The sequence below is a fragment of the Carassius carassius genome, chromosome 12 (genome assembly GCF_963082965.1).
Source record: "Carassius carassius chromosome 12, fCarCar2.1, whole genome shotgun sequence".
In the NCBI taxonomy this organism is placed as follows: domain Eukaryota; kingdom Metazoa; phylum Chordata; class Actinopteri; order Cypriniformes; family Cyprinidae; genus Carassius; species Carassius carassius.
Window position 1 is genome coordinate 5998525 of NC_081766.1, and position 14990 is coordinate 6013514.

At 40.7% G+C, this 14990-nt stretch overlaps 1 protein-coding gene across 1 annotated transcript; it reads right to left on the bottom strand.

The window, feature by feature from the left end:
* Positions 1-3045: 3045 nt before the first annotated feature.
* Positions 3046-10566, bottom strand: LOC132155377 (fibronectin type III domain-containing protein 7-like). The gene is made up of 6 exons (XM_059564247.1): positions 10299-10566; positions 7940-8203; positions 6743-7003; positions 6229-6528; positions 5888-6151; positions 3046-3326 (listed from the first exon to the last, which is right to left on the bottom strand). Exons 1-6 carry the CDS (start codon positions 10387-10389, stop codon positions 3046-3048), a joined length of 1461 nt encoding a protein of 486 aa, XP_059420230.1. The 5' UTR covers positions 10390-10566.
* Between the last annotated feature and the right edge of the window lie 4424 nt (positions 10567-14990).

The following is a 14990-nucleotide window of genomic DNA, read 5'->3' on the forward strand; positions in this document are numbered from 1 at the left end:
CAGGGGTGTCGTTATTTTGGTGGAATTCAGGGGGGGGTGAATGTAGCAGGTTTATTTGTATAGTTATGAATTCCACCAAAAATATTTCTTTTTGTATTACTGGAGTTTCGTTTTGGGTTCATTCTGCCTGCGCGTCGGGTTAGTGCAGTGCGTGCGTGTGACGTCATCAGACTGGAAACTTGCGCCACGCAAGGTTGACCTCAGTCAAAGCAATGCTGGATTTGACTGAGGTGAGTTCACGTCAGGTCTCTCCGATAATAAAACAGATATATAAGTTGCTATTATCACTTATTTGTTGACTTATCACTGTGTAAGAGTGTCTATGATGATGAGTGAATCTTGCAGTAGTCTTAATGAACTACGAGCCGCAATATTGTGTCTTTTATATGTTAAATGCAGTTCGGTAGCTGCTGCAGCACATGGTGAGCTAGCTGTTCGGCAGGCCATTAACATTGTATTGACGTGATGCTATTTTTTTTTTAGATGCTAATTTGATGTCACGCAACACTCATTGCCATATTGTTTATGACCGCAGGTATGTTTTTTTTGTGTGTTTGTGCATATTTGTTCTAGATGAATGAATATATGTGTAGTTTATCTAATGGAATTAATGAATGACTAAGGGGAATTTACAATGTGTTTTTCTATTGGGAATATCTGTGATATTTTTCTTTGTATTTGTTTTTTGATTACAAATGTATGTAGTTTTTCTTTGTGAAAAGAGGTTAAATGTGATTAATGTGAATACAGTGAAAGCAATGCTGGATTTGACTGAGATGCTAATTTGATGTCACGCAACACTCATTGCCATATTGTTTATGACCGCAGATAATAAACTACATTGTGACAGCCAGTGCCCCTGTGTCTACTTGAGAACAACCCAGAACACAACGCAGACAGACAAGACGGGTTACATATATATTAAAATGTAATTTACTCCTGTGATGTCAATGCAGAAGTTTTAGCAGCCATTATTCCAGTCTTCAGTATCACATGATACTTGAGAAATCATTCTAATACGCTGATTTGGTGCATAAGAAAAAAATCGTCTCAACTTTTAAAATGGTTGTTCTACTAAATATTTTGCAGAGATTTTTTTTTTGATGAATAGAAAATTCAAAACAATTTTATTTCTTTGAAATGTAAATATTTTGTAATATTATGTCTTTACTGTCACTTTTAAATAAAGTATTGTGTTCTTACCGAAATAAAATAATACATTTATTTCCCAAAAAATAAAAAGAAGATATTTGTCACGCTGTCTGGTCTCTGTTTCCCTGAGTCTCCACTAATGGTCTCACTTCCCCATAGGCACCTCACCATAGGCACTACAATTCCCACAAAGCCTTGTCCCTTCATCACAGTAATTGCACTCCTGTTAATTGCACTCAGGTGTCTTCACTTGATAGTCATTACCCTGCCTATATTAACCGGTCTTTTTCTGTTTGTCTTCATGGAGTCCTTTCATTCCGTCACCCAGTTTCCTCACCTTCCGAGTTTCCTCGTCTTCCGAGTTTCCTGTTCCAGTTCCTATTCCTGTTCCTGTACCTATCCCTATTGTTTGTTTGTTTGGATTGATTTCTGGTTTTGACCCCTGTTGTGAGGTGGGCTTCTGTCTCGACCGCACAGATGTGGTGGTCCTCTGCGCCGCCCTGGTAGGCTTCTGTCTCGACCGCACGGATGCAGTGGTCTTCTGCGCGGCCCTGGTGGGCTTCTGTCTCGACCGCATGGCTCCAATTCCACCTTGCTCCTCTCTGGATTCCTGCCCTGTCGGTTCGGCCCTGGGCCACTGAACGTTATGTTCCTTCCTGGACTGGTGTTTTGTTTTTTGCTCTTCTTCTCTCTGTTTCCCTCTATGGACCTCGCCCTCGGTCCCTCCCCCTGATCCTCCGCCGGTCCACCTCCCTCCTGGGCTCCTTGTTTTGTTTTTTTTCTCTGTTTCCCTCTACGGACCTGGCCCTCCGTCCCTCCCCCTGATCCTCCGCCGGTCCACCTCCCTGCTGGGCTCCTTGTTTTTTTTTTCTCTCTGTTTCCCTCTATGGACCTGGCCTTCCGTCCCTCCCCCTGATCCTCCGCCGTTCCACCTCCCTCCTGGGCTCCTTGTTTTTGTTTGTTGCACTTCTTGTCTCTGTTTTCCCATTTAACCTGGCCCTCCGTCCCTCCCCCTGGTCCTCCGCCGCTCCACTTCCCTCCTGGTCTCTGTGTTCCTTGGTCTCTTCTTGTGTTCGGGTGGAGCATCTGGTAGCTGCTCCGTGGAGGAAGGGGTAATGTCACGCTGTCTGGTCTCCACTAGTGGTTTCACTTCCCCATAGGCACCTCACCATAGGCACTACAATTCCCACAAAACCTTGTCCCTTCATCACAGTAATTGCACTCCTGTTAATTGCACTCAGGTGTCTTCACTTGATAGTCATTACCCTATGTTACCCTATGTTAACCGGTCTTTTTCTGTTTGTCTTCATGGAGTCCTTTCATTCCGTCACCCAGTTTCCTCGTATTCCGAGTTTCCTGTTCCAGTTCCTATTCCTGTTCCTGTTCCTGTACCTATCCCTATTGTTTGTTTGGATTGATTTCTGGTTTTGACCCCTGCTTGTTGGATTCTGATTTGGATTACCCATTAAACCACACTGCGTTTGGATCTCTCGTCTCCTGTGTTTCCCTGGGTTCTGATCGTAACAATATTATAACATTTCTTCTTATTTTTAAATCTTACTGACCCTAAACCTTTAAATTTTGGTGTATAATTTTTTTTTATTTCTTTGTTTGTTTATAATACGTGTGGACCCTGAAAAAAAATGTAGACACTTAAGCTATGTTTAAAAATAAATGAATGTCAAATAATTAAATAACATAACATAAGTGTTTTGTGGGTTTAGTTGGTCATATCCTACAGATATACAGATATATATAATTTGATAAAATAAACAAGAAAATACTACTTCTTTATCTAATGCACTGAAATTCATACATCTAATGTATTTAAGGGCCAAATTTTCTGTCGCATTGTTGTTGTTCTGTACGTTGAATCACATATATCAGCAAAAGTTAACATGAGCTGTCACCTGTTTCCACTACAGCTTTAGGTTGAGAGCTGCTGTTGCAGGTGGTGCCATCAGCTTGGACAGTCACATTTAGTCTCATCCCACACGGCAGAGAGGTCAGCTGACAGGAAGTTCCCATAGAGTGACAAGAAGCTAAACGTTGCTGCTGTCTGTCTGTTGCAATTGCTGTGTACCCATTAGCTCCGGCGCTGGCAGTCCATGTCACGTTGGCTGTGTTGGTGTCACACTGGAGCACAGTTGTGATGTTTTGAGGGTCACAGGGAGCTAAAGGAGATAGATAGTTGGTTTCAAAGATCTGTTAGTACTGTGTAAACATGCATTTTATTCCTCATTTAAAATTTTTATCTATTCTTTTTTTTTTTACACACACAATTTGTATTTTCCATTTTAAAGGGGAGGTCTAATGCTATTTCATGCATTCTGACATGTTTACACTGTTAAGAGCTGGATTCAGCAACCATTACTCCAGTCTTTAGTGTCTCATGATTCTTCAGAAAGAAACATTTATTTAAAGTATTAATTGTATTAATTAATTTCTTTAAAAAAAATATTACTGACCTGTGTATCATGAAAAAAAAACAAATGTGCAGAGCATACTTCAGACCATAGTAGTCTGGGTGCTGAATCCCACAATGCAAAGCACTCGACTTTGTCCAAATTCAACTCATTTAACTGATTTGCAAAGACATTTTTTTTTTTTACATAAGATTTGAGATTTTATGCCAAATGAACCTATGTATTTCACCTGAATGCCACTCACTGAATTAAACGTACTCTGCAAAGTAATCAGGTCATGTTACAAGAAAGTACCATTGTTTAACCTTAAATAATATTGAATAATCTGTTTTACATACTATTTCTTAAAAATAGTAAGCAGTATACAGTATATACTGCACGTTATGCAGTGAACAATGAACATCTTGATTATGTAGGGTGCTCCTTAGTATCCCGCCTCCTCTCCTCGCTCCTCTGTCCTCCATCCTATAACCCGGAAACCGATCGAGCACAGCCATCTTGAAGGACATCTCAATTCTCTAATTGCACCACGAGGAGGCGAGGATCGAGGAGGGAGGAGGCTTCATGAGGAGCGATGAGCGAGGAGGATACACAGGTGTATCCTATAGATACAGACGGTTGGTCTGGGAACGCCCCCGGGAACGCCCCGTCACGTGATGTGAATTTAGCCCGTGGGGGAAAACATTGCGTTGGCGCCAATTGAAATACACGGGACAATCATGTCGAAGAGTTGCTGTGTCGTTTTTCTGTACCTCCAATAAACTAACAAATTATGAAATGAAGTTCTACATCCTTCCTAATAAACACACAGAACCGGAAAGGATGACAAAATGGCTACAAGCAATAAGTTGTGAGGATGATCAAGGGAAGTTGTGGAAATCCCAAGACTAAGCATGTGTATGTGTGCAGTCAGCATTCATCACAGGCAGGCTACGTTAACATTGTGTTCATTATTAACGCTATCAAAACTGTGTAAGGTTGTTTCAGAAAGTGGCATGTATATATAATTAGCCTTATCATTCTACCTGAAGCAAAACTATGTAACGTTAGCCTAGTGTAGAACATAAACCCGTTTATCCACTTAAAAAAGCGTGTGGACATGTAACAACTTAGTTTTGTGTCAGAACTTTTACACTTTCATTCATAAATTCATCCAATTTTTGAATGAATACATCTATATTAGGGCTGTAAAATGAATCAAATATCGATATGGACTTGTGTATTTCAATATTAAAGTTAAAAGAGACTAAAATTGTTCTACGCGTCTCTGGGAATGAGCTCTCAATATGTGCATTTTTGTCATTCAGATACACACAATGTTCGAAGTGTTTTCCCCCACGCCGACTCCACCCTCGCCACGCCCCCAGCTATGACTAGATGCCGACTGTATGTATGCGGAAGTCTTTTATCGAATTAACGTGACGCACGTGTAAATTCTCCTCCCCCTTCACCTCTGTTGTAATAAATTTCATTTATATTTTACCTTTTTACTTCAAATAAACCATTCATGTCATATATTTCAAACAGGGCATCTTGCTTTATTAATATTTATTATGAATGTCTTAATTTACAAACTTTAACAACATAAGGGCAGATCCCTTTAATCACAGCTGATGACACTTTGAAGTAACGCTGAAGGGAGCGAGGATAAATCATTTCGCTTGATTCAAGTCCTCCATCCTCACGTCTTTTCCTTGCGTCCTTACCTCGCATCCTGAAGAGGTGGCGCTAAGACACGAGGAAAGGAAGCGAGGAAGGGAAACAAGGATGCACAAATAAGAATTGAGAAGCACCCGTATTGTAACCTTCGTTCCCTGAAGGAGGGAACGGAGACGTCACGTCGGTGACCGACGAATTGGGAATCTCGCTAGAAAGACCAATTTACCTAGAGTGTAAACTAAACTGTCTAGCATTTCCGAGTGTTTTCCCTCTATTTGTTCTTACCGTGTCTAATTTTGGATTGTTTATACTCACTCTGATCCTCTGCTGTCTTCCCTGACCTCTGCTTGTTTCTGTTTTCGATTCTGGTTTCCCTGACAATACCTGACTCCATTCCTGATTTCTGCCTGTCTGACCACTCTTAAATAAATACTGCAATTGGATCTGAACGTTTCTGACTCTCTTCGTAACAATCACCACCCAGGAACCGTATCAAAGCACTTAATAGAAGTTATTCAGAATTTTTTTTTTTTTTTAATTTCAAGTGTTGCAGAGAATAATATTGTGTACTATAGGTTAAAAGTTCTGGAATTAAACATTACTATACAAACTTGCAGTATGCAAAGTTCAATTTTAGAGAAAATATTTACCAGTACTGATGCGACGCACTTTACTGCGTTGCCCAGTGCAGTCCACACTCATAGCTGTGACTGACACATTGTACACTTGACCACACGACAGGCCGCTGATGTCACAGGAAGTTCTGTTGGAGTTGCTGGTTAGCGTACGTCCATTATCATCTACTGCTGTTACTGTATAGTATGAAACAAGGCCACTGGATGCTGCCCAGGAAACAGATGCAGTGTCCGACCCACAAGATAATGACACATTGACTTGAGTGGGAACACAAGGAGCTGGAAAGGAAAAGATTCATACCACAAAAAAGCAGAAGATTTTAGCTCTATAAATAATTTGATGCCAGAAGAATCACCAAATTTGCATGTTGTGTTATTATTTAATGTTATACCTGTGTCTAGAGTGACCAAGGCTTTAGAAGAGGTTGAACAGGTCTGGCCGTATCCTGTAACACAGATGTTATAGTGCTGACCACACGGCAGTGAGCCAATGTTGCAGGAGGAGCCATTGGTGAAGCAGTTGTGCTTTTGGGGGTCCTGGAGCGACTGTAGTGTTGCATTAAAACTTAATGAACCGTTGCCTGGTGTCCAAGAAATGAGTGCTGAGTTGGTGCGGCAGTCCAGACTGGCTTGAATGCCAGTGTTGTGGCACGGTGCTGGATCATGACAAAAATGTTAACATATCAAACTGCAGAATATATTTTTACATTTACTGATTGGTGCTTGCCATGAAAAAACTGCTAAGGTTTTGCTGTATGGTTGCTAGGGTGTTCTGGGTGGTTGTTAGGTAGTTTCTTAATAGCTCAGAAAAAACTAAGGCCGGTTTATTGTTTCAATCACTAGTTATCACTAAGAGCTGAGTTCAAGTACCTGAGACGAGAGTGACAGGCTGGCTAGCCGGGCCCATGCAGACACCATTCATGCCCATGACTGTGATGGAATATTCCTGGCCACACTGCAGGTTTGGGATATCACAGTGTGTGACAGTGTTGTTGCAGGATGTCTTGTACCCTTGGCTGCTTTCTGCCTTTACCAAGTACCAAGTGGCACCAAGTGCACTGTACCAGGTGATGGAAGCAATGTTGGATGTACAGTTTAGAGCGGCAGCAACACTGGTGGGAATGCAGGGAGCTAGAGAAGAGGAGGTTATATAAAAAAAATTATTATATATAAAAAGTGTACATATACAGTACTTTTCAAAAGTACAGTACTTTTTTAGGTTTCTTGAAAGATGTTTCGTATTCTCACCAAGACTGCATTTGTTTTATCGAAATACAACCAAAACCTTAATCTTATTGAATTATATTGAAATTTAAAATACCTGTTTTCAATTTTTTTTTGTTATATTTTAAAATGTAATTTATTCCTGTGATGTCAAAGCAGAATTTTCAGCAGCCATTATTTCAGTCTTCAGCATCACATGATCCTTGAGAAATCATTCTAATACGCTGATTTGGTGCAGAAGAAAAAATTCTTATCAACTTTCAAAACAGTTCTGCTAAATATTTTGCAGAGACCTTTTTTTTGTTTTGTTTTTTTGTTTTTGATGATGATGATATAAATTTTTTTTTTATTTGAAATTTAAATAGTTTCTAACATTATGTCTTTACTGTCACTTTTGAATGAATTAATGTGTTCTTACCGAATAAAGAAATTTATTTATTTTCAAAAAAATAAAAAAAGATATTATAACAATTTTTCTTTAAAAAAAAAAAAACTTTGAATCATGGTGTATTTTTTTGTAATACATGTGGACCTTGAAAAAAAATGTGGACACTTAAGCTACGTTTAAAAAAAAAAATCAATGTCAATGAATTAAATAACATAACATAAGTGTTTTTTGGGTTTAGTTGTATTCTTAGTTAATGTGATGAACTACACTTGTGGTTCCTTGGGATAGATAAACAGATATATATCATTTGATATAAAAAAAGCAAATTCTACTTTTTTATCTAATGCACAGAAATTCAAACATCTAATGTATTTAAGGGCCAAATTTTCTGTCGCATTGTTGTTGTTCTGTACGTTGAATCACATATATCAGCAAAAGTTAACATGAGCTGTCACCTGTTTCCACTACAGCTTTAGGTTGAGAGCTGCTGTTGCAGGTGGTGCCATCAGCTTGGACAGTCACATTTAGTCTCATCCCACACGGCAGAGAGGTCAGCTGACAGGAAGTTCCCATAGAGTGACAAGAAGCTAAACGTTGCTGCTGCCTGTCTGTTGCCATTGCTGTGTACCCATTAGCTCCTGCGCTGGCAGTCCATGTCACGTTGGCTGTGTTGGTGTCACACTGGAGCACAGTTGTGATGTTTTGAGGGTCACAGGGAGCTAAAGGAGATACATAGTCGGTTTCAAAGGTCTGTTATTACTGTGTAAACGCATTTTATTCCTCATTTTAATATATATATTTTTTTTTTACACAATTTGTATTTTACATTTTAAAAGGGGAGGTCTAATGCTATTTCATGCATTCTTCTGACTTGTTTACACTGTTAAAGAGCTGGATTCAGCAACCATTACTCCAGTCTTCAGTGTCACATGATTCTTCAGAAAGAAACATTTATTTAATGTATTAATTATATTTATTAATTTCTTTTAAAAATCTTACTGACCTGTGTATCATGAAAAAACAAATGTGCAGAGCATACTTTAGACCATAGTAGTCTGGGTGTGAATACCACAATGCAAAGCACTCGACTTTGTCCAAACAAACTCCACTCATTTAACTGATTTGCAAAGACATTTTTTTTTCACAAAATTTGAGATTTTATGCAAAATTGACCTATGTATTTCACCTGAATGCCACTCACTGAATTAAACGTGCTCTGCAAAGTAATCAGGTCATGTGACAAGAAAGTAGCATTGTTTAAACTTAAATAATATTGAATAATCAGTTTTACAAACTATTTCTTAAAAATAGTAAGCAGTATACAGTATATACTGTACATTATGCAGTGAACAATGAACATCTCAGTTACGTATTGTAACCCTCATTCCCTGAAGGAGGGAACAGAGATGTCACGTCGGTGACTGACGAATTGGGAATCTTGCTAGAGAGACCAATTTGCCTCGAGTGTAAACTAAACGAGCCAGTGCATATTGGCATGCGATGATTACATCCAGCTGCTGCTGATCACAGCGCAAGTATAAGGAGAGGAGGTGGCGGGTGAGTTGTGACATACGATGGGAGTGCAGACAACCTTGAAGGTTAATGTACGCAACCGTCACAGTGTTGTCCATACGGACCAGTACATGCCTGCCTTGTAAGCATCCTCTGAGATGGTTCAAGGCAAGGCGTACTGCTAACAACTCCAGGCAATTGATATGCCACTGCAGTTGGGGTCCCGTCCACACCCTGACACTCTCAAACAGCCCGCTGGCAACATAAAAGGATTAGTGTAATCCGCCTCTGGACCGTAAACATCTTTCAGTGCTCTCTTTAGACCCAGAGATCTCATTTGCTCTTTTTTGTTGAGTGCTTGGGTACCACCGATCGAGAGTTCATTGGCGGAATAAAACAAAACAAATATTTTCTGCCCAGCCATTCTACAGGGGAGGCAGTGTTGCGTTTACCATCTCTCGATGAGCAATGGGGGCTGAGATGGGCTGGGTGGTTGCCCTGTGACCAGCTCCACGGCAATGCTCAGTGTTGCCCTTGGTGATGAGCAGAAGGGTGGAGGCAGCAGCTGCCCCCAGGGCAGGATGTGTCAAATCGCCTCAGTCTGCTTCTGTGCAGCCGAGAACTGCTGTGCGAAACTCTCGACTGTGTTGCCGAAGAGGATGGTCTGGGACATAGGGGCATTAAGGAACCAAACATTGTCTACGCCCTTCATGTTGGCCAGACACAGCCAGATATGGCACTCCTGGACCACAAGCATGAACATCGCACGACTCAGAGAACTCGCCACGGTCAGTTGCGGTTCAGAGTTCTTTTAAAACTTCCGGATCGAGTACACCCTCATACAGGTCCGTCAGTGCCTAAACCTAGTGTACCTGCAGTAATGCCATGGCGTGTATGATGGAGGCAGCCTCTACACAGGCCACATAAGCACTGCCGGTCAGAACAGACAAGTGTTTACAGGCCCGGGAGGGAAGGGACCGTTTGCCCTGCCATATGGAGGCGGTACCAGGACACAACTGCATCGCAACTGACTGCCTCACCAGAGGGAAACTCCATATACACTTTGGTTGCTCCACCATCCATTGTGGAGAGGGAGGAGGAACTACCAAGCCAGTTTCTGGCAGTAACAGGTGCCATCCATGACCTGGTGAGCTCCTCATAAACCTCTGGGAAGAATGGCACCGGAGTGGGGCAATAAAAACCATATATATATAAATTCACTGTATTTTATCTGGTAGTGATAATAATTACATATGCATATTCAGAATAGAAGCTTGCAGCTTTGTCCACATGCTACTGTACCTGCCGTGACCTGACTGGTCACACTGGTGTTGGAGCTACAGCTGTTGGCCACTGCAACCACAGTGATATTGTACGTCTGCCCACAGCACATTGCAGGGATTATGCAGGATGTGGAGGTAGAGTTACACACCAGAGTCTTGATTGTAGATTTTGCTTGAGCATAGTAGATCTGTGCCCCTTTACTCGACTGCCAGCTGATCTGAACATCACCTGTTCGGCAGTCTAAGAGCTGACTGACCACAGACTGAGGAGCACAGGGTGCTGGGAGACAAAGGTAAACAAAGTATTACTTTAGTATGTTTAAAGGAATATTCCAGGCTAAAAACAAAGCTTTCTCAACAGAATCTGTTGTGTACTGTAAAATACATTTAAAATGTGAAGTACTGTCGTCAAACAAAGCACTTAACATGAGTTATACAGTAAGTGTTACGGCACGAAAGTGTTTTTTTAAATTTTCAAATATTGAAGAGAATGACATTGTGTACTATAGTTTAAAAGTTCTGGATTTAAACATTACTATACAAACTTGCAGTATGCAAAGTTCAATTTTAGAGAAAATATTTACCAGTACTGATGCGACGCACTTCACTGCGTTGCCCAGTGCAGTCCACACTCATAGCTGTGACTGACACATTGTATGCCTGACCACACGACAGGCCGCTGATGTCACAGGAAGTTCTGTTGGAGTTGCTGGTTAGCGTACGTCCATTATCATCTACTGCTGTTACTGTATAGTATGAAACAAGGCCACTAGATGCTGCCCAGAAAACAGATGCAGTGTCCGACACACAAGATAATGACACATTGACTTGAGTGGGAACACATGGAGCTGGAAAGGAAAAGATTCATACCACAAAAAAGCAGAAGATTTTAGCTCTATAAATAATTTGATGCCAGAAGAATCACCAAATTTGCATGTTGTGTTATTATTTAATGTTATACCTGTGTCTAGAGTGACCAAGGCTTTAGAAGAGGTTGAACAGGTCTGGCCGTATCCTGTAACACAGATGTTATAGTGCTGACCACACGGCAGTGAGCCAATGTTGCAGGAGGAGCCATTGGTGAAGCAGTTGTGCTTTTGGGGGTCCTGGAGCGACTGTAGTGTTGCATTAAAACTTAATGAACCATTGCCTGGTGTCCAAGAAATGAGTGCTGAGTTGGTGCGGCAGTCCAGACTGGCTTGAATGCCAGTGTTGTGGCACGGTGCTGGATCATGACAAAAATGTTAACACATCAAACTGCAGAATATATTTTTACATTTACTGATTGGTGCTTGCCATGAAAAAACTGCTAAGGTATTGCTGTATGGTTGCTAGAGTGTTCTGGGTGGTTGTTAGGTAGTTTCTTAATAGCTCAGAAAAAACTAAAGCCGGTTTATTGTTTCAATCACTAGTTATCACTAATGAGCTGAGTTCAAGTACCTGAGACGAGAGTGACAGGCTGGCTAGCCAGGCCCATGCAGACACCATTCATGCCCATGACTGTGATGGAATATTCCTGGCCACACTGCAGGTTTGGGATATCACAGTGTGTGACAGTGTTGTTGCAGGATGTCTTGTACCCTTGGCTGCTTTCTGCCTTTACCAAGTACCAAGTGGCACCAAGTGCACTGTACCAGGTGATGGAAGCAATGTTGGATGTACAGTTTAAAGCGGCAGCAACACTGGTGGGAATGCAGGGAGCTAGAGAAGAGGAGGTTATATAAAAAAAATTATTATATATAAAAAGTGTACATATACAGTACTTTTCAAAAGTACAGTACTTTTTTAGGTTTCTTGAAAGATGTTTCGTATTCTCACCAAGACTGCATTTGTTTTATCGAAATACAACCAAAACCTTAATCTTATGGAATTTTATTAAAATTTAAAATACCTGTTTTCAATTTTTTTTGTTATATTTTAAAATGTAATTTATTCCTGTGATGTCAAAGCAGAATTTTCAGCAGCCATTATTTCAGTCTTCAGCATCACATGATCCTTGAGAAATCATTCTAATACGCTGATTTGGTGCAGAAGAAAAAATTCTTATCAACTTTCAAAACAGTTCTGCTAAATATTTTGCAGAGACCTTTTTTTTGTTTTGTTTTTTTGTTTTTGATGATGATGATATATATATATTTTTTTATTTGAAATTTAAATAGTTTCTAACATTATGTCTTTACTGTCACTTTTGAATGAATTAATGTGTTCTTACCGAATAAAGAAATTAATTTATTTTCAAAAAAATAAAAAAAGATATTATAACAATTTTTCTTTAAAAAAAAAAAAAACTTTGAATCATGGTGTATTTTTTTGTAATACATGTGGACCTTGAAAAAAAAATTTGGACACTTAAGCTACGTTTAAAAAAAAAATCAATGTCAATGAATTAAATAACATAACATAAGTGTTTTTTGGGTTTAGTTGTATTCTTAGTTAATGTGATGAACTACACTTGTGGTTCCTTGGGATAGATAAACAGATATATATCATTTGATATAAAAAAAGCAAATTCTACGTTTTTATCTAATGCACAGAAATTCAAACATCTAATGTATTTAAGGGCCAAATTTTCTGTCGCATTGTTGTTGTTCTGTACGTTGAATCACATATATCAGCAAAAGTTAACATGAGCTGTCACCTGTTTCCACTACAGCTTTAGGTTGAGAGCTGCTGTTGCAGGTGGTGCCATCAGCTTGGACAGTCACATTTAGTCTCATCCCACACGGCAGAGAGGTCAGCTGACAGGAAGTTCCCATAGAATGACAAGAAGCTAAACGTTGCTGCTGCCTGTCTGTTGCCATTGCTGTGTACCCATTAGCTCCTGCGCTGGCAGTCCATGTCACGTTGGCTGTGTTGGTGTCACACTGGAGCACAGTTGTGATGTTTTGAGGGTCACAGGGAGCTAAAGGAGATACATAGTCGGTTTCAAAGGTCTGTTATTACTGTGTAAACGCATTTTATTCCTCATTTTAATATATATATTTTTTTTTTACACAATTTGTATTTTACATTTTAAAAGGGGAGGTCTAATGCTATTTCATGCATTCTTCTGACTTGTTTACACTGTTAAAGAGCTGGATTCAGCAACCATTACTCCAGTCTTCAGTGTCACATGATTCTTCAGAAAGAAACATTTATTTAATGTATTAATTATATTTATTAATTTCTTTTAAAAATCTTACTGACCTGTGTATCATGAAAAAACAAATGTGCAGAGCATACTTTAGACCATAGTAGTCTGGGTGTGAATACCACAATGCAAAGCACTCGACTTTGTCCAAACAAACTCCACTCATTTAACTGATTTGCAAAGACATTTTTTTTTTTCACAAAATTTGAGATTTTATGCAAAATTGACCTATGTATTTCACCTGAATGCCACTCACTGAATTAAACGTGCTCTGCAAAGTAATCAGGTCATGTGACAAGAAAGTAGCATTGTTTAAACTTAAATAATATTGAATAATCAGTTTTACAAACTATTTCTTAAAAATAGTAAGCAGTATACAGTATATACTGTACATTATGCAGTGAACAATGAACATCTCAGTTACGTATTGTAACCCTCATTCCCTGAAGGAGGGAACAGAGATGTCACGTCGGTGACTGACGAATTGGGAATCTTGCTAGAGAGACCAATTTGCCTCGAGTGTAAACTAAACGAGCCAGTGCATATTGGCATGCGATGATTACATCCAGCTGCTGCTGATCACAGCGCAAGTATAAGGAGAGGAGGTGGCGGGTGAGCTGTGACATACGATGGGAGTGCAGACAACCTTGAAGGTTAATGTACGCAACCGTCACAGTGTTGTCCATACGGACCAGTACATGCCTGCCTTGTAAGCATCCTCTGAGATGGTTCAAGGCAAGGCGTACTGCTAACAACTCCAGGCAATTGATATGCCACTGCAGTTGGGGTCCCGTCCACACCCTGACACTCTCAAACAGCCCGCTGGCAACATAAAAGGATTAGTGTAATCCGCCTCTGGACCGTAAACATCTTTCAGTGCTCTCTTGAGACCCAGAGATCTCATTTGCTCTTTTTTGTTGAGTACTTGGGTACCACCGATCGAGAGTTCATTGGCGGAATAAAACAAAACAAATATTTTCTGCCCAGCCATTCTACAGGGGAGGCAGTGTTGCGTTTACCATCTCTCGATGAGCAATGGGGGCTGAGATGGGCTGGGTGGTTGCCCTGTGACCAGCTCCACGGCAATGCTCAGTGTTGCCCTTGGTGATGAGCAGAAGGGTGGAGGCAGCAGCTGCCCCCAGGGCAGGATGTGTCAAATCGCCTCAGTCTGCTTCTGTGCAGCCGAGAACTGCTGTGCGAAACTCTCGACTGTGTTGCCGAAGAGGATGGTCTGGGACATGGGGGCATTAAGGAACCAAACATTGTCTACGCCCTTCATGTTGGCCAGACACAGCCAGATATGGCACTCCTGGACCACAAGCATGAACATCGCACGACTCAGAGAACTCGCCACGGTCAGTTGCGGTTCAGAGTTCTTTTAAAACTTCCGGATCGAGTACACCCTCATACAGGTCCGTCAGTGCCTAAACCTAGTGTACCTGCAGTAATGCCATGGCGTGTATGATGGAGGCAGCCTCTACACAGGCCACATAAGCACTGCCGGTCAGAACAGACAAGTGTTTACAGGCCCGGGAGGGAAGGGACCGTTTGCCCTGCCATATGGAGGCGGTACCAGGACAC

Coding starts and splice junctions, on each gene's coding strand:
- LOC132155377 (XM_059564247.1), bottom strand. CDS start 10,389: ATGTGCTGTGGGCAGACGTACAATATCACTGTGGTTGCAGTGGCCAAC. Junction 8,204..10,298: donor GACCAGTCAGGTCACGGCAG/GTACAGTAGCAT, acceptor TATCTCCTTTAG/CTCCCTGTGACCCTCAAAAC. Junction 3,327..5,887: donor AGTGCGTCGCATCAGTACTG/GTAAATATTTTC, acceptor TATCTCCTTTAG/CTCCCTGTGACCCTCAAAAC.